Below are 18,645 nucleotides of genomic sequence, written 5' to 3'. Positions count from 1 at the left end.
AATTAAGATCAAAATTTCTCTTAAAATGTTAACAATTGGAGCTCCAAATGAGTAATTGTTTAAAAGGCAGGTATGTCAAAATCAACATAATTATTTCTTCATTAAAATTGATGACAGGTTCTCATTGTTACAGGGTGATATAAGTAAAATTTTTCCTCTTTCCTGTTCCCCTCTGCCATTTCCATGGAAAGGGTGGCCACTCAGAGCCCTCCATAATTCCCTTGTTTGACCCCCTGCCCTACCAGTACTAGACTGAGGACAGACGAGGAGAAAGCCAGACATTTTTGAAGAAAAGCAGCCAAATAGGTTTAGGTGATGATCTGAGGATCATTCAGTGGTATTTTTTGAGACTCGGTACAGAGCACTATACTAAGGACCTTAAAGACCAGAGTAGTTAATGATTATAGTACTTGTTAAGCACTTGATGATGATGGTATTTGTTAAAAGCTTATTCCGTGCCAAGCACTGTTTTAAGCACTGAGATAGTTACAAGCTAATCAGATTGTCCCACGTGGGGCTCCCAACCTTAATCCCCATTTTACAGGTGAGATAACTGAGGCACAGAGAAGTTAGGTGACTTGCCCAAAGTCACACAGTTGACAAGTGGCGCAGTAGAGATTAGAACCCACGACCTCTGACTCCCAAGCCTGTGCTCTATCCACTAAGCCACGCTGTTTCACTTACTCTATACCAAGCACTATTCTAAACACTGGAGTAGATAAAATTTATGTAAATTGGACACAATTCCTGTCCCACATGGAGCTCACACTCTTAATCCCCATCTTACAGATAATATAACTGAGGCCCAAAGAAGTTAAGTAACTTGACCAAGGTCACACAGCTGACATGTGGCACAGCTGGGATTAGAACCCATGTCCTACCCCACCAGAAATGGAGGGTGAATACAAGCAGTTACCCAGCACTTGGAAATCTGGGGAGTTGGAATTCTTAGGTCAGGTGACCAGTGCTAGAGTTGAAAGCAAATAATGAAGCTGAGAAGCAGTGTGGCCTAGTCAATAGAGCACGGGCCTGAGAATCAGGAGACCTGGGTTCCAATCCTACGTCCTCTGTTTGCTCTATGACCTTAGACAAGTCACTTCATTTCTCTGTGCCTCACTTAACTCACCTGTAAAAATGGGGATTAAGATTGTGATTCCCATGTGGGACAGGGACTGAGTCTAATCTGATTAGCTTCTATCTACCCAGTGCTTAGTACTCTGCCTGGCACATAGTACATGCTTAAAAATACCATAAAAAAAGGGAGGTGTGAACTAATAATGTTGATATTTGTTAAGCGCTTACTATGTGCCGAGCACTGTTCTAAGCGCTGGGGTAGATACAGGGTAATCAGGCTGTCCCACATAAGGCTCACAGTTAATCCCCATTTTACAGATGAGGTAACTGAGGCACAGAGAAGTGAAGTGACTTGCCCACAGTCACACAGCTGACAAGTGGCAGATCCGGGAGTTGAACTCATGACCTCTGACTCCAAAGCCCAGGCTCTTTTCACTGAGCCACGCTGAAACTAGTATCTCTGAGTCTCCTTATTTCTAAACAAACTCAAATAAACCCCAGAACATTTCATTTTTGTAAGAAAACAACAATTTTACCTCTAGAAGAGGCAGAAGTTGGCACTTGGCTCTTTCAGGAGCAGCTGAAACAACAACCTAGTGCTAGGTCAATGTAGGAGATTGTTGGCAGAATGCCAAGGAGCCATGTGGTTAGAGTCACAATAATAATTGGCATAAACACTTGATTGATTTGTGCTCTAGCAAGCAGAGCCACCAATTATTTTTATTCTTACAAATATAAATGCCTTTTAAATTTCACCAAGCATTTTCCTCAGAAACTCTTCAGCACTAAGTGCTAATGGTTAATTGTCATCCGCTTGGAAAAGCATCTCTTTTTATCCACTTTGCTGTGCTTCATGCCCACTGTAGCCCTTGGGTACATATCTTATATATTCTATTGCTTTTTTTGATAACACTTGTAATTATGATCTTATCATTAATAATAATACTACTGATACCTGTAATGCACTTACAATGTGGAAGCAATGTACTAAGCAATAGAGTAGGTACAAGATATTCATGTTAGTAGTCCCTATCCTATCCTGTCTTACTTGGGGCTCACAGTCAAATAAGGAGGGAGTCTTGAAATGCCAATACTTTTGGCACTTGATTAGGGCTATAGGAAATTAAGTTTAACCTTTAACAATTAATCAGTCAATTAATGAATGATATTCGTGACTTTGGCTGTGTATCTTCTTAAGCACTTTCCAACCCCACAATACTTATGTAAATATTCTTACACTCAAGTATTCCCCCTATCCCTGGATTTGTGACCTTTGGACATTTGTTATTCACCCCACCCTCAACCCCACAGCACTCAGGTACATATCTTTAAATTATTCTATGTAAACTCTGTGGGCAGGGATCATATCTACTATCTTTGTTACACTGTACTTTCCCTAAGGCTTAATATAGTGCTCTACACACAGTAAGCACTCAATAAATACCAATGATTGTTTACTGCAAGTACAGTGCAAGAGAGTTGGTAGACATGATTCCTGCCCACAGGTATCTTAGAGTCTAGAGGGAAAGACAGACATTAAAAGAGAGGAAATGCTAGAGTATAAGGATATATGTACAAAAGTGATGTGGGACTAGAGCTGGGAGAAATAAGTGTTTAATCGGTACAAACACAAGTGCAGATCGCTTTATAAGGGTGATGTGTGGCCACTCATTCCTTTCTCCATCAAATTATTTTTTTTGGTCTTACCTAAATTTTTTCATTCTCTCAACTGCCCACATTCCAGGAATTTCAGCTGGATCTGTCAATATCTACATAAGAAAATTGACTTGTAAAAATGGTTACTTTTTTCCCTTGCACTCCTAAGAGAGCCTCCAATTCAAATTGTCTTTTCTGCCTGGAATTTCATTTTCAGGACTCATTTTCTCTATCTTTATGAACTGATTTTTTTTTTATCAAAATGAGGGAACATGTTTAAATGGAACAATTCCATCTAATTTAGCCAGAAAACTCTGCTGAGACTGTAGCTTTGATTGAGAGCAATCATTTAAGAAACTAACTGCTTACTGCACTTATCTGGCATTAGAAGGAAAGGCAGTGTGAGTTAGTGGAAGGAGTATGGGATTGGGTATCTGGAGAATTGGGTTTTAATATGAGCTCTATAACTGGCCTGCTGTGTAATATGGGGCAATTCACTTACCCTCACTAAGCCTCAATTTCCTTATCTGAACAATATAGATGAGATTCCTCCTCTCTTTCTTTCTTTCTCTCTCTCTCTCTCAATTGGGTGCCTTTCTTGGTGCAGGGAGTATATCTGATTGGATGTCTTGTATCTACCTTTATGCTTAGAATGATGCTGCACATAATAAGCATTTAATAAATCCCTAAACCAATTAAATAAGACAGGTTTGAGAGAAAAAGAGGCATCCGAACTGTATTCCAGTCTATCGGAAGCTTTGTGGATGGGAGCCACTCCCTGTAAGAAAGGGGTAACAGAAATTGAAGCTGGGAGAGAAGGATTGAACCTGTTTAGGTTATTCAATTTAGAGTTAAGGACATAAAAATAAAGATTGAACGTCTTCAGTGTGGCTGTAGTGAATTACTGATTGGCCTGAAATGTTCCTTGGGAAATGTTAATAATGGCAATTATAATTGTTATGGTATTTGTTAAGCATTTACTATTTAGCACTGTACTAAGCACTGGTTAGATCAGTTCAGACACGGTACTTGTCCCATAGTCTAAGTATGAGGGAGATAGGTATTTAATTCTCATTTTACAGATGAGAAAACTAAGGCACAGAGAAGCTAAGTGACTTGCCCAAGGGCACACAGCAGGCAAGTGGCAGAGCTGGAATTAGAACCCAGGTCTTCAGACAACCAAGCCTGTGTTCTTTCCACTAGGTCATGCTGCTTGTGCACAGTGATCTGCAGTCTTACCTCTCTAGTACTCTTCCTAGCATTTGCGCTTAGTACAGTACTCTGCACATAGTAAGCGCTCAATAAATACTATTGAATGAATAAATTTAGCACTAACAAAACTACCAGAAGAAACAAAAATATCCTTCTCCCTCTGAGAAATATATTCAGATGTTGTTTCGCATTAACTGGCAAACCCGGGAAACGTTTGTTCCCATAGTCAGGAAAGATAAATCAGTGGGTGCCACTCTGAGGAGCAATTGATACTTTGGTCTGATCTTTAACCATTGATCAAAGCAAGATAATTAGATAAACTGGATGAATTGACCACAGTGTGATTAAATATTAAAGAGAGCAGATCAGTGGCTCTGTCTTTAGAAAGGCTAATCAGGGAGACATGTCAGAGAAGCTTCAACAGATGCAATTGAAAATGATTAATGGAAATGAAGGGGAGAAGAATCGAACAGGGATAAAGGCATTAGTGGTTAATTTGAGGTAAAGGTACTGAGAAAACAAGTAGAGTTGTGATAGATTGCCTCTAAATTGCCCAACAGGTCAAGCAAAAAGGTAATACTTGGACATCAAGGGGTTTGTGATATTCAAACAGTAAGAGGAAAGCAAAGTGGAGGGAAAGGAGAGATAATAACAACTACTATGGTACTGCTAAATGTTTGCTATGTGACGAGCATCGTGCTAAGCACTGAGATATATTTAATGCAATCAGATTAACTGCAGGTCCTTGCTCTCCTTCTGTCACAGACTTTGAGTTCCATGTGGGGCAGGGACTGTGTCTGGTAATAATAATGAGGATGACGACGGTAATAATAAGAACAATAAAATAATGACAGTATTTGTTAAGCCCTTACTATGTACCAAGCACTTCACTCACTCTGGGGTAGATACAAGATAATAGGTCAGTTTCAGTAGCTAACCCACATGGAACTCACAGTATAAAGTACAAGGGAGAACGGGTGTTGAATCTCCAATCTATAGGTGAGGAAACTGTGGTGCAGAGAAGTTACGCGACTTGCCCAAAATCACACAGCAGGAAAGTGGTAGAGCAGGGATTAGAACCCAGATCCTCTGACCCCAGGCCTGTGCCCTTTCTACTAGAGCATGCACACTGAATACAGCACAGCTCTTGGCAAATACCATCATATTTGAGGTATCTGAGAATGATACAGAACCCAGAAAAAAACTCAAGGCAGACTATACATTCACTAGGCTGGATTATGGCCCAGAAGACCCACTAAAGAGCTGGAATGGAATTAGAAAGAGAAAACCAAATCTAACTTGGAAACTGTAGTCTCCCATCAAAATCAGAGCGGAAAAGCAAGCTAAAGATGACTGGGAAGCAAGAGATGCTTCTGATCAATATTTATCTCAAAAAACAACTGAAGAATGGGATGCTCATATTGATGAGCTTCTTGAAAGAACATTGCATCAACCCACTGAAAATCAGGTAGTCCATGTCCTCTACATTTTTAGTGAGAAAAGATTTGCTTCATCTCCGAAGGTGCACAAGGATATTTTGAGATAGTGAAGGGTAAAGGCCAATATAATCCACTTTTACAAAGGTAATTTTTGTGGACTTGAAAAGATTGTTCAATCCAAATAAACTAGACTGACAGGCTCTTAATAATGATGGTATTTACTAAACAGAGTGATAACCACTTGGGATAGACACAAGATAATCAGATCAGACATAGTCCCTGTTCCACTTGGGGCTCAGAGTTTAAGAGGAAATGAGAACGGGTATTTTAATTCCCATTTTACAGAATGAGGAAACTGAGGCACAGAAAAGTTAAGTGATGACCAAAATGTGACATAGCAGTCAAGTGACAAAGCAGAATTAGAACCCTGGTCTTCCGACTTCCAGTTCTTTGCTCTTTCGACTATCAACTCACGTCTTCTCCAAGAGGTTTTCATTAAGCCCTCGTTTTCCCATCTACCCTCACCTCTATGTTGACTAGTTTCTTCATCTGAAAAATGGAAATAAAATGCCTATTCTCCCTTCCTCTTAGACTCTGAGCTTGAGCCAACTCTGTTGTATTATATTTTCCCAAGCATTTAGCACAATGTTCTACACACAAAAAGTACTTCATAAATACCACTGATTGATTGATTAGGTATGTGTTCTCCATCCTGTTCTAAGCACTGGGGTAGATATGTTATTCAGGTTGGGCACATAGGACTCACAGTCTTAATTCCCATTTTATAGATGAGGTAACTGAGGCACAGAGAAGTGAAGTGACTTAGCCAAGGTCACACAGCAGACAAGCGGCAGAGCCAGTATGAACCCAGATCCTTCTCTCAAGCCTTTGCTCTTTCCACCAAGCCAGCCACATTTCTCTTCCAATTTCTATGCCTGTTTATTTACCTGGGTAAACTTAAAACAATTGGAGGACATGGATGCTGTCTCCCAATGTTACTACATTTTCCCTTGGGATTAGTGTAGTGCCCTACTCACAGTAATAAGCAATCAATAAATACTGTTTATTTACTGATGGGCACTGAAAATTTTTGTTTACAATATGTTTTGAACTCTATCTTTCTTGACTGATCTTCCCAAAGAGAAATGAATGTGGTGCATTTCCGCTTAATATTCTAGACACAAATTGGTCACAAATTGTTCAGTAAGCTCAGAAAATCTTCAGATTCAGAATATTAGTATTCTCCTTTGCAAAACTTGCTTGATTTGACAAGGATAAGAGAGAAAATGTCTGCATAGTATGCAATACAAATTATACTTGTGTCTAGGGGAGTTTGGAAGTCTAACAAAGCTGTTAAGCAAAAAAAAAAAGGGGGGGTATGTGGGGAGGAGAGAGAGAGAGCGAGAGCACGCTGTCCTTTGGTTTCAAATATAATACGGTTGATGTTAAATTCCCATTCATGTAGATGAGTGTGCTCAAGTCACCCTGACATATCCTGTCATCATCAATGGCATTTATTGGGAGAGTACAGTACAGTGGAATTAGTAGACATAATCCCTGCCCACAACAAGCCACATCATGTGCAGAGGAGATTGCACCCTATGCTGACTGAAAGATTTGTCCAAACAAGGTTTGTCTGTTTTCAAATCTGCCTCATGGTATCTCAACATTCACAGTCTTTTCCCTAAAAGAACAACCCTCCTAGTCCCTGCTACCTGCCTGTTCACTATACAGGGTCTCTCACAACAATGCACCGATATTTTGCATTGTTTGCGACTGTGTTTTGTTATGTCTTTAAACCATTATTTTTTCCCTTCTGACTTGCAGGTCCCCCTGTCAGTTGGCCAAATAGCAGCTGCTTAAGTATCTAACTGTAGTCCATTCTCCTTACACATACCATCTATCCTAAAAGGAAAGAATAACAATGTCAATTTCTGAAGCAATTTTCTTCTAAGAGAAGATAATTTAAGTATGCTGCATAATTTTGATAATGAACCTGGCCCCCTGTAAAGTTTTTATTTCTGAATGTGGAGGAAAAAATCTATTTGTCAATCTGAGTAGTAAAAATCTGGAATTTAAGTTCACTATGGTTTAACATCATTTTAAAACTAAAATGAAAGGAATACACAAAATTCTTATTTTATTGCCTTAAAGCTCCCATCAGAAGTCTTAAACAATAAGAAACATGTCAAAATAAATTAAAATGTGATAAAACAGAAAGGACAACATGACAACTGCATAATTTTAAGAGATCCAACTTCATTTCTATGAGACAAAATCAATTGGCACCACCAGCTGAGAAAATACATGTTTCAGGCCAAAGAGAAGGGGTGCCTGACTTATTCAATTACCAACAATTGCTTGTAATGATATCACTTTGGACTCACATTGGATTACCCTGCTGCTTCAGTGCACTCTGCTATTTTTGCTCCACTCCGAGTCAGGGTTTTCAAAAGAAAACACAGAATGTTGCTCCCAAGATCTTAATCCTGCATATTTTAGAACTGCTTAAGGACTCCTCCCAATTAAGTTATCCTTCCAACCAGCCGAACGAGACCTGCCAGGCCCAATGAATAGCTACAATTTTGTCTCTTCTATTTAACAAGCTGGGAACGCTACCTCTTCTCCATCTTGAATGGAAAGTCATTGTTGAAAGAGTAAATTTCTAGGTGGATAGAAAATTCAATGATAGGGAAAGAAAATAACAGAAACACCAAAATAAATGACTTTGCTATTGACACCTAAGCTCTAAACAAAGAGAGAGTTGAAAATAGTAAAATCTAGCCCTGCTGGACATCCTAGCCATATAAACACTTCATGGTATTTCCTATAAACCTGTGAAAAGAATAAATTGAAATCTTCCATATACCAAATGTATGGTGAAAAATTGATCTTTGCAATTTGAGAGAGAAACATTTTCTACTTCATCTGAATATGAAGGCAACTTACGTGATCAATTAGCTCACGAACCATTCCATTCCACTGTCCATTGCCATCATCTTGGGCTCCATATTTCCCATCCTCGATCAGCCTTATCTCATAGGTGAAGCCAAGGATAGTGGCGAGTTCCCTGAGGAGGTCAATGCAATAACCCTCAAATCGATCATTCCCATAGAGGGGCTTATCGGATTTCTTGAAAAGAACATAGGGTTCTTCCTGCAAAAAAAAAAAAAAAAAAAGAGGACAGAGAAGGGTGGACCAATTAGTCACAGGACTGAACATTTATCTTGGTGCTCTGCGACAGTTTCAAGCAGCTCGCTGAGCTGCAAGGATGGTCTGAGTTTGTTGTGGCTCCTTTGTTTCAATGCCTTTCTATGAGATCAAAAGGCTTAGACTGGGCTAGTCTGGAAATATTTATTAATAATGATGGTATACATATCCATCTGTAATTTACTTTACCGTCTGTCTTCCCCTCTAGTCTGTAAGCTCCTTTCTGGCAAGGATCATTTAAATTTTATCTTTGATATTGTACTCTCCCAAGCATTTTGTATAGTGCTCTACACACATGAAGTGCTTAATAAATACAACTGATTGATTGGTACTATGTGCCAAGCACTATGCTGGGGGTGGGGTAAATACAAGATATCAGATTGGATAGAGTACCTGTCTCATATGAGGCTCACAGTCTAAGAAGTTAAGAGAAATACTTCTATCCCCATTTTACAAATGGGGAAGCTGAGGCCAAAGAAGTTAAGAAACTTTCAAGGTCACATAACAAGGGATGAGAAACTAGGGCTCCTGTATCCCAGTTTTATGTGCTTTCCCCGAGGAAACGCTACCTCCCTTGATTTAAAAAGGACTTGGCAAGGGTAAGGCATAAGTAGCTTCAGTTAAAATAGTAGTAATAGTAGCAGCATCAGCAGTACTGCTTATTTAGCATCCAATAGGTGTGATGTACTGTAATACACATTTAGAATAAAGAAGTGGCACTTCCCTGCTCACTTAGAGTTTACATCCCAATAGGGGAAACAAACATGTGTAAATAATACAGAAGCAATGTGGTGTAGGGGAAAGAGCATAAGCCTGGGAGCCAGAAGGCTTGGGATCTAATCCTGGCTTCAACTCCTGCTGTGTGGCCTTGGGCAAATCACTTAGCTTCTCTATGCCACAGTTACCCATCTGTAAAAAGGGGATTAAGACTGTGAGACTGTGAGACCCTTTTTTGGACAGGAACTCTGTCCAACCCGTATGTACTACAGTGCACAGTACAATTCCTGGTGCATAGTAAAAGCTTAATAAACACCATTGAAAATTATTTACAACACATACATATAAATGTGCCACACCTACCAGAAGACCTGCTTTTTCTATCTTTTCTAAGTACCCAATACAGTCACAAGAAGTATCACCGTAATCCTTGTCAGTCCAGAGGCCAAGGGAGAGCTGCCGCTGTTATTGTGCTTTTTGGAGAACCCTTAACTAATTAGCCAAGTACTGGCCGTGATTAATGACTGCGGTGGAAATGGGAAGCCTCAGAATTGAAAGGCATGTGCAGAAATAGAAAAGACTCTCTGTCTTTTAGTTACCAAGCTATTAGCATAGAACATGTTTATTGAGATGCATATCTAAATAGGTTTGGAGTTTTTATTTAATGGAAAGGCAACTGCTATTTATGTTATTGATGGATAAAACTTTCATTGATATGCATTTTGTGTAATTTGAAGTGGGTTTTTTTTTTTGAGACAACAGATTTGCATACTGCAGAATATTATCTTTCATTACAACTAGTAGGAGGCAGTGAAAAATCTGATTTTGTGATGAAGGTCTTGGTCTGTTTGTTTTCTTATGGAAAGAACATGAGACTGGGAGTCAGAAGATACAGGTTCTAATCCCAGCTCTGCCCCTGGCCTGATGTGGGGTTTTGGATAAATCACTTAATCTCTATGGGCCCATCTGTAAAGTGGGGATAAGATACCTTGTCTTTCCCCACTTCAAAGGAATGCCATAAGGAATTAAAAGAGGTAGCATGAAAACGCCTTTGGGAAATCAAAGCTCTTTATTTACATGAGGGGCCTCAACTGCTACCATGCAGATCCAAGCACTTAGCCCACCCTATCTGCCTCCTCGTGGACCCCTCCTACCTCTGTCTCTCCCCTACTCTGGTCCATACTTTACTCTGCTGCATGGATCATTTTTCAACAAAAACATCCAGTCCATGTCTACCCTTCTTCTCTAACCTGCTCCCACTATTTGTGAACAATTTTTATCTGTTTTTCTCACTAGACTGCAAAATCCATGAGAATAGGAAATAGGTGTTTTGCTTCTATTTTAACACCTTGAGTCCTTAGAACACTGCTTCATTCAATCATATTTATTGAGCACTTACTGTGTGCTTTGCACTTGGCTGATTGACTGAATGACTGAAATGGAGCACGATGCATTTAAACACCAAGTTAAGGTTTCTTAGTTCTATCTGGTTCTACTCCTTATAGCTGGTATCTTCTCCTGTGATCAAAGACCCAAGACCCTGGCCTAAACACCGATAAAGTGATCCAAGTTCCCATTAGTAAATTGGATAATTCTATTGAGGAAGAAGCAAACTAATCAAAAAGTATTTTTTATATTTTAATAGCAAGGATGACTTATAACTGTTCAGTAGATATTAGACAGCTTATCTATCCACTACTTTTTAGTCCTAGTTATTCCACAACTAACTATGCTTTAATCATTAGTTCACAATGGTGCAGAAGTAAGGGAAAGGGAGTGGTTCCCTTAAAATCTAAAATTGCTCCTGAAGGGGCTGTCAGTCTTTCAAGTGGCTTCTGCTCTGGATTGCTACCATGAGTTTCAAGGCTGCCAACCCTCATCAATATTTGTATCAGTCGCAAAGTGTGTATAATGGGTGATCTCCATTGGAAGTCAGAATCCCAGCAGAGATAGGTGAAAAAGTCAGCAGCTGCCATCAGAACAAGCCAATGTCCTTCATGTGTCCTCCAGAGACAGAGGGTGGGAAGGCATGGAAGGAATCTTGAGACGGACTGGGGTATTCAGAATCCAAAGAAAGAAGGAAGCAATGTTCATCCCCAGATTCTATGTTGGTGCCTGACAAGTGAAACAAAGCTCATCTCAATATAGTATCTGCCACCTTAACTGCATTATTCAGAAGGGAGATTTACATGACCTTTCTACTATAAAAAAAGGTAGATCCATCATTGTATCTCCAGCATCACAGCTTAAAGCATTGAAAACAAAGTTCAGCATCCCTGCAGTGCCTGATCTCCCCTTGTTCTTCCTCTAAATAAAATATTTCCACAGAAGGGTTTTTTCTTTTTTACTTTGAAGTTAAGCATGGATTGAAATTAATTGGTCATGCAATCAATTTTATTTGTATCGATTGCTTGTATGAAGAGCACTGTACTAAGTGCTTAAAAAGTACAATACAGAGAGAATAGAGAAGCAGCATGGCGCACTGGATAGAGTACAGGGCTGGGAGTCAAAGGTCATGGGTTCTGATCCTGACTCCACCTCTTGCCTGCTATGTGACCTTGGGCAAGTCAATTCACTTTTCTGTGCCTCAGTTACATCATCTGTAAAATGGAGACTGAGACTGTGAGCTCCACATGGGACAGGAACTGTGTCCAGCCTGATTCTCTTGTAATAATAATACTACTAATAATAATGATGGTATTTGTTAAGTGCTTACTAAGTGCCAAGCACTGTTCTAAGTGCTGAACACTGTTCTAATCTACCCCAGTGCTTAGTACAGTGCCTGCTTCATAGTAAGCAATTAAGAAATATCATAATTATTATAATTATTATTGCAGAAGAGTTGGTAGACACATTCCCTGCTCACCAGAGGCTTTGAGTCTAGAAGGGGGGACAAACATTAGAATAAATTATGGAGATATATATATATATATATATAATTAAGTGTTGTGGGGATAAGGGTGGTGGTGAATATCAGTTGGGTATTCAATAAACAAACACCATTGATTGAATATCAACTGCCTAGAGAGTACCCATCCGAGAACATAGGTTACACAAAGGGAAGATGGAGTAGAGGAAATGAGGGCTTAGTCAGGGAAGGGCTTTTGGAGATGTTACTTTAATAAGGCTTTGAAAGAGGGGAGAGTGGTCTGTCATAATTAATCAATTAGTTAATTAATTATGGTATTTGTTAAGCACTTACTATGTGCCAGGCAGTGTTCTAAGCGCTGCAGTAGTTACAAGATAATCAGGTTGGACACAATCCCTGTCCCACAGACTGTCTTAATCCCCATTTTATAGATGAGGTAACTGAGCCCAGAGAAGTGAAGTGACTTGCCAAGGTCACACAGCAGACAAGTGGCAGAGCCGGGGTAGGAACCTATGATGTTCTGATTCCCAGGCCCATGCTCTATCCACTACCACTTTCTCTAAGTGAAAGTGAAAGTCATAGTGAAAGGGGAAGGAGTTCCAGGCCAGAGGAAATGTGGGCAGGGAATGTGCCTATTATACTGTTATATTGTATTCTCCCAAGTACTTAGTACATTGCTCTGCACACTGTAAGTGCTTAATAAATACAATTGATCAATTGACTGTGGTGGGATAGACGAGATCAAGGTACAGTAAGTAGGTTTAAAAATGGTAGGAACAAAGTGTGTGGGCTGAGTTTTAGTAAGAAATCAGTGGATAGGGGAGGATCAACCTGATTGAGTGCATCAAAAATGATAGTAAGGAGTTTCTGTTTCATGCAGAGGTGAATAGACAACCATGAGATATTCCTGAGGAGTGGGGAAGACATCTGAACTTTTTTTTAGAAAAATGATCCAGGCAGCAGAGTGAAGTATGGGCTCGAGTTTTGAGAGACAGGAGGCAAGGAGGTTCCCTAGATTCTCACTCTCCACTCCTCTATCTCTATTTTCGCCATGTCTAGTTTCCTTCCCTCTCTAGTTCTATGCCTCTACCAGGAATAGATTACTAGGAGATGACTGACTATGCCCTGCTTTCAGGGAAAGCTTATATATTGTTCACACTGAGGATATTAACTGGACAGCATAGGTCAAAAGTCCTGAATCCACCTTAATTCTTTTTCTTCTCATTGTTATTATTATAGTATCTGTTAGGCTCTTATATACAAAGTGCTGTGACAGACATAAGATAGATACAAATGATCTGTTTTATTTTAAACATTAAATTGATTTGAACACTACTGAGTGAGGAAGATCAGATAACTGACTTCTGCTGAGCTTCCCTCAACTAACACTCCTATCCCTTCTGATCAATACGTCATGATATCCACAAAAGAGTGTGTTTGGCTAGTCACAACACTGAAATTCCTTGACAATTTTCACCGCTTAATTGAATTTCTACACTTAATCATTCCGTCGAATTTTTCTACCACTTGTCTTCTGTGTGACCTTGGGCAAATCACATTTTTTTTGTGTCTCGATTACCTCATCTGTAAAATGGAGGTTAGGACTATGAACCCCATGTGAAACATGAACTGTATTCAATCTGATTACCTGCATATCTACCCCAACACTGAGTACAGTTCCTGGCATATAGTAAATACTTAAACACCATTAAAAACAAACAAAAATAAAAAGTAAATGATTCTTAAATCCCATATGCAGCCTAAAATTTTATTAGCAAACGGTCAATGAAATTACATGACCACTTTTCTGGACTGTCTAAAAACTTCAAGAATAGTATCATTGGGGGTAACATACATGAACTGAGAGCAGTGGAAGAGGTGTCTGTTTTGGACTGAAATTAAAATTCTCTTTCTGAAATGGCATGGATGGAGCTAGTGAGCACTTTTATGCGATTTCATTAAAACATATAATTACAGGAGGGGAAAAAATCCAGTTTATCAGTATTAATTAAATTCTGTTGATAGCAAAAATGTTTCCAGCTGGAAAAAAACACTGTCATTTGATTTCATTAGGGAGATTAGTCAACTAAAAGTGCTGTGACATGATGAAAACAATTTAACCGAGGCAAGTTAAAACAGACTTATAATGAAAAAATAATGAAAAAATGGTTAATGGTGGAACAAATTTGTGGAAAGGAAACCAGAATTGAAGTTCATTCTCTGTTCTAAGCCCGACCTTATTTGTCTCATTGCTTGTCCATTATTTTAAGCCTGACAAAGTAGAGACGATAATATTTGCTCATCATGTTCAAATTTAAGGATTTCAGTTAACATATAAGCCTAATTTTTAATCAACAGAGGCACCACGAAGATTAAAGTAATTTTCTTCATTGGAGGCTAACAAAATAAAAATCTGTGACTAAATTAACATCGGCTCACCCATTATACAATAATTGCTAAATAACTGTAAAATATGTTGCACACTGTTCATTACTTTTGCAACAAATCTGTATTTTCTGTCTTCTTCTACGTGCAGCTCTATTCCTCTAGAAAGAAGGCAAACACAATTACTTACCAAGATGGTGGTGACAATTAGAGAGCGATTGGATAAGGAATCTGTGATGTTTGCAGGTTTCCCCTTTTGGCTCTCTGTCATGTTCAGACCGCTGGCTGGATCCCAAGTTCCAATCTATAAAACAGAACACGCACTTCATCAATTGTCCCTCAGTTCTGCTTAGACACAGGACAGAGAGGACCACGCTGCAAGAGAAAAGTTAGGCCTGCTAACACTTATCATTCACCTCCTTGGCCTTATCTGCTCGCATTATATCAAAGTCTGATTGTTTGAGGAATAATTTGTGGCCCTGTGAAGTGTGTCTGGTCAAGTGTGACATTAAGGGATCAACCTGTCCCTGAATTCTGAGTTCTAAAGTCAGGCTGAGTGCTTAATTTCCATTCAGACTTTCATTCACTGGGAACAACCAAATCTGATGATAACTTGGTAGCTGGATAGAAACAGATTTACAGCTCGTGTCCTCTAGAGTAATGGATTTAACTCATGCTCACATTATTGAGATAACATAAAATGAAGAGTAAAATTAAAGGATAGAGGAAACTTCATGGAAACTCAAAATAAATGGCAAAGAATTGAAGATTTAGAGGGATCTTGAAACAATATCTAACGATCGACAAGCCTCCTCATTCTAGATCCCATTTTACCAGTTCACTGATGCATATACTGTCAGATCAGGCAGATCCCCTGTTGTAGTTCAGAAACTAAGAGCTAAATTGGGTCAGAACAATCGCCCTCCCTTCCCACTGGTCCCAAAGGATGCTGGATTGAACAGTGTGATGCCTCTCTTGACATTCATTCTTGCAGTTATCTCCAATAACCCAGGAGCGAACCCTCATTTGGGAATTCATCCAAATTGTTCTCACAGCAGTTGGCCGTTCTTCATTCCCCCTAAATCTATCTGGCTCAGGGCTGTGAGCTTGCTCTGACCCAAACCAGCATTTGTTTTGGAAAAGAGCAAATAAATAAATAAATAATGGGAGGGAAGAAAAAAGCCTTGCTACTTAAGAGCACAAACTTTTAGGATTCACTCCATTCCACTGGTTTGTATTTTGCCTGTTTAAAAACCTTCACTCTCCACCAGCATTCTTCTTCCTACATAATTTTAGTACATAGTTCACACACTACTTGTTTCTCAATCTCTTTGATCCTTTCAATCTATCCTTCTCACTACATCTCACTCTGGTTCCTCCTCTGACCTCTTGTCATATTCCTTCCCTCCCTCAAATGAGCTCATCCATTGCCCTCATCTTCAATTTCCTCCTATTTTTAGGGGTAAAATTTCCAATTCTGTAATTTCCAGTGTGATCTCCTCCCTTTAATTATGGATAGTGTATTAGCCTATTTAAATCTTTGCACAGTTCAGGCTACTTCATAAAGTGTCAAAATAAAAACTATTATTGTATGACCCTCTGAAGCCTGAAAATAATGCCAGTCTTAAAATAATCATTATTGTATGCCTCTGCAAAACACTGAGCCTATCTTCTGGTCCTGCAGTATGGATTATTTAAATTTATTTCAATAATCTTCTACCAGATCTTTTCCAGTTGGCATTTTTGGTGGTGTCTGTTTTATAGTTACTCAACTCAAGTGTACCTTCCTTTATTCTTTTAGATTTTAGTTTGCCTATAGCAGAGAGCATAAGACTAGCAGTCAGGAGACCCTGTTCCTAAACCCAGCTGTACCACTGGTCTTCTATGTGAACGTAGGAAAGTTACTTCAACTCACTGAGCCTCAGTTTCTTTATCTGAATAAGGGGGACAAGATGACTGCTGTTACTATTTCTTACATTGTAAGTCCAAGGTAATCACTGGGACTATGTCTGATATCACTGTCTTGTATCTTGCACAGAGCTTGACACAAAGAAAGTTCTTAATAAATAATACAATTGTCACTGTCCATGATACAGTTGTGTCACAAGTGGTATCTCATTTCTATCTTTGGCTTTCCTGAGTTTAACCCCACATGTCTATTTACATAATTCATTTCCATATTCCTTTCTCCTTTGGAATGGAAAAGACTGGTGCATTTAAGTCCTGTTTTTACATTGTTATTTATTTAGCCAATACATTTTTGGGGGGATAAGGATATTTTGTACAGAATCTTAGTTCTGACTCCTTAAGGAATGGCCAAGAACCTTAATTAATGGTTCATCTTACATCTTTTTACTCTGATTGTATCCCTCCCCTTATTTCTTTAATGTAATTACTCAATATTTAAACCAGTTCAAGCCCATCTTTGCTTTAGAGTTACACAGTGCCCTTTCAGGACTAAAATGGGTTCCAATTTCAGACCATCTTTATTGAAGCTAAGTCACGATGGTACCTTTTATGTCCTTTGTATCTGGTGAGTTTAGAACACGGCAGAAGCTGAAACTATGAGCTGTGAATTTAGGCATCTCCAAATAACATGATTACAGTCCCAACCAACCTGAAGAAAATACGAAAACAAATAGTCCACTACCAGAGCAACTGGTATAATAGAGTCCATCAAAATTCTTACTATCACTATCATGTTTACATGAACTAGAAAAATCTCCACAGGGGGAAAAAAATGCAGCTTTCTCCCACAAAACAGAATAAAGGAGGGGAAAAAAATCATTTCTGAAAGTAGACATTGTTTTGACTGCGAGTCTGACAAATCTATCTGCTCTCAATGAGAAGCATCAATGTCATTTTCCATAAAATAACACCTGAAGAGAAAATGGGAAAGCATATATTGCAGATGTGTATGTCAAACACACCGTGTTTTTCCCTTCTAATAATAGTGATGAAAGCACTTGAGCTTTTTTAAGGCAGGGAGCACAAAAGCCTGCAGAAAGGAGAGTGCAGGGAATTTAACACTCCTGCTTTCTCGTCAGTTCTCTACCTGCCCACACACATTACCTCCTCTGTATTTTTTATCTGCATCCTGCTTCTTTCCTCCTCCTTCTCAGCTTTTTAAGCCCCCAGGCAGCCAAAAGGTATCTTAAAATCAAAGTCATAATGAGAAAAATTATTTAGGAAAACTGCTCTATTCAATATCAGGTGAGATTCTAATTATTTTTAACCAAAGACATATTATGCAATTATTTGATGATTAAAACACTGGTTTTTATTTTCCATGCTTAAAAACCTTCACTCTCCACCACGCTTCTTCTTCCTACATATTCTTAGTACATAGTTCTTCACCCACTCCTTGTTTCTCAATCTCTTTGGTCCTTTCAATCTATCCTTCTCATTATGTCACACTCTGGTTCCTCCTCTGACCTCTTGTCACATTCCCTCCCTCCATCAAATGAGCTCATTCATTGCCCTCCTCATCTTCAATTTCCTCCTAAAATCCCTCCTCCCTTAGGAAGTCTTCCTCATTGAATTCTCAAAACCCCAGATGAAATCATGTCATTCCCAACATCCATCTTGAGCACTGATTACCTACTTTAGCCCTTATCGATCATTTGGTTTACATACTATAATCATTTTTTCACATACGTATTAATCCATTCATCTTTCTATTTCCTTGGTATTATGAGTACCCCCGATTTGTAAAGAATTTATATCTGCTTTTCTCTCCTATGAGACTGTAGTTGGCAGAGACTGTGTCTATTTTTATTGTGCACACTCAAGCTTTTGGTACAGTGCTTTTCACTCAATAGGCCCTCAACAAATGCTGTTTTGTTTCTTATGGATTAAAATATTTATACATTTTATATTGAAAAATTATTATGCTTTCATTTATATGTTCTTTACCAAAATTATTGTTTTTGCACAGTCTCTCTGCAAGGAAACAAAGATTTAAAAAAAAACCCCACATCAAGTTATTAGTAAGAACTACCTATTAACAGTACTGACAGCTCTTCTTCCAAGGATGAAAGACTGAAGATTAACTCTGAACTCAAACCCACCATGCTAAATTTG

The 18,645-nt window shown here is 38.9% G+C and overlaps 1 protein-coding gene across 3 annotated transcripts in view; it reads right to left on the bottom strand.

Annotated features, from left to right (window-relative positions):
* Positions 1–18,645, bottom strand: part of GRIK2 (glutamate ionotropic receptor kainate type subunit 2) — a 299,192-nt gene that overhangs the window by 89,989 nt on the left and 190,558 nt on the right. For all 3 annotated transcript variants that reach the window (XR_003753682.2, XM_029047234.2, XM_029047235.2), the window contains 2 exons: positions 14,753–14,866; positions 8,331–8,537 (listed from right to left, as the gene is read on the bottom strand). Coding sequence is in view for 2 of the 3 variants with exons in the window: in XM_029047234.2 (XP_028903067.1) it covers positions 8,331–8,537; positions 14,753–14,866 (321 nt within the window). In the remaining variant the exon portion in view is untranslated. The remainder of the gene's footprint in view (positions 1–8,330; positions 8,538–14,752; positions 14,867–18,645) is intronic.

Source organism: Ornithorhynchus anatinus, chromosome 19, assembly GCF_004115215.2.
Source record: "Ornithorhynchus anatinus isolate Pmale09 chromosome 19, mOrnAna1.pri.v4, whole genome shotgun sequence".
Taxonomy (NCBI): domain Eukaryota; kingdom Metazoa; phylum Chordata; class Mammalia; order Monotremata; family Ornithorhynchidae; genus Ornithorhynchus; species Ornithorhynchus anatinus.
Note: the sequence above shows the minus strand (reverse complement) of the source record. Positions and strands in the feature narration are given on the sequence as shown.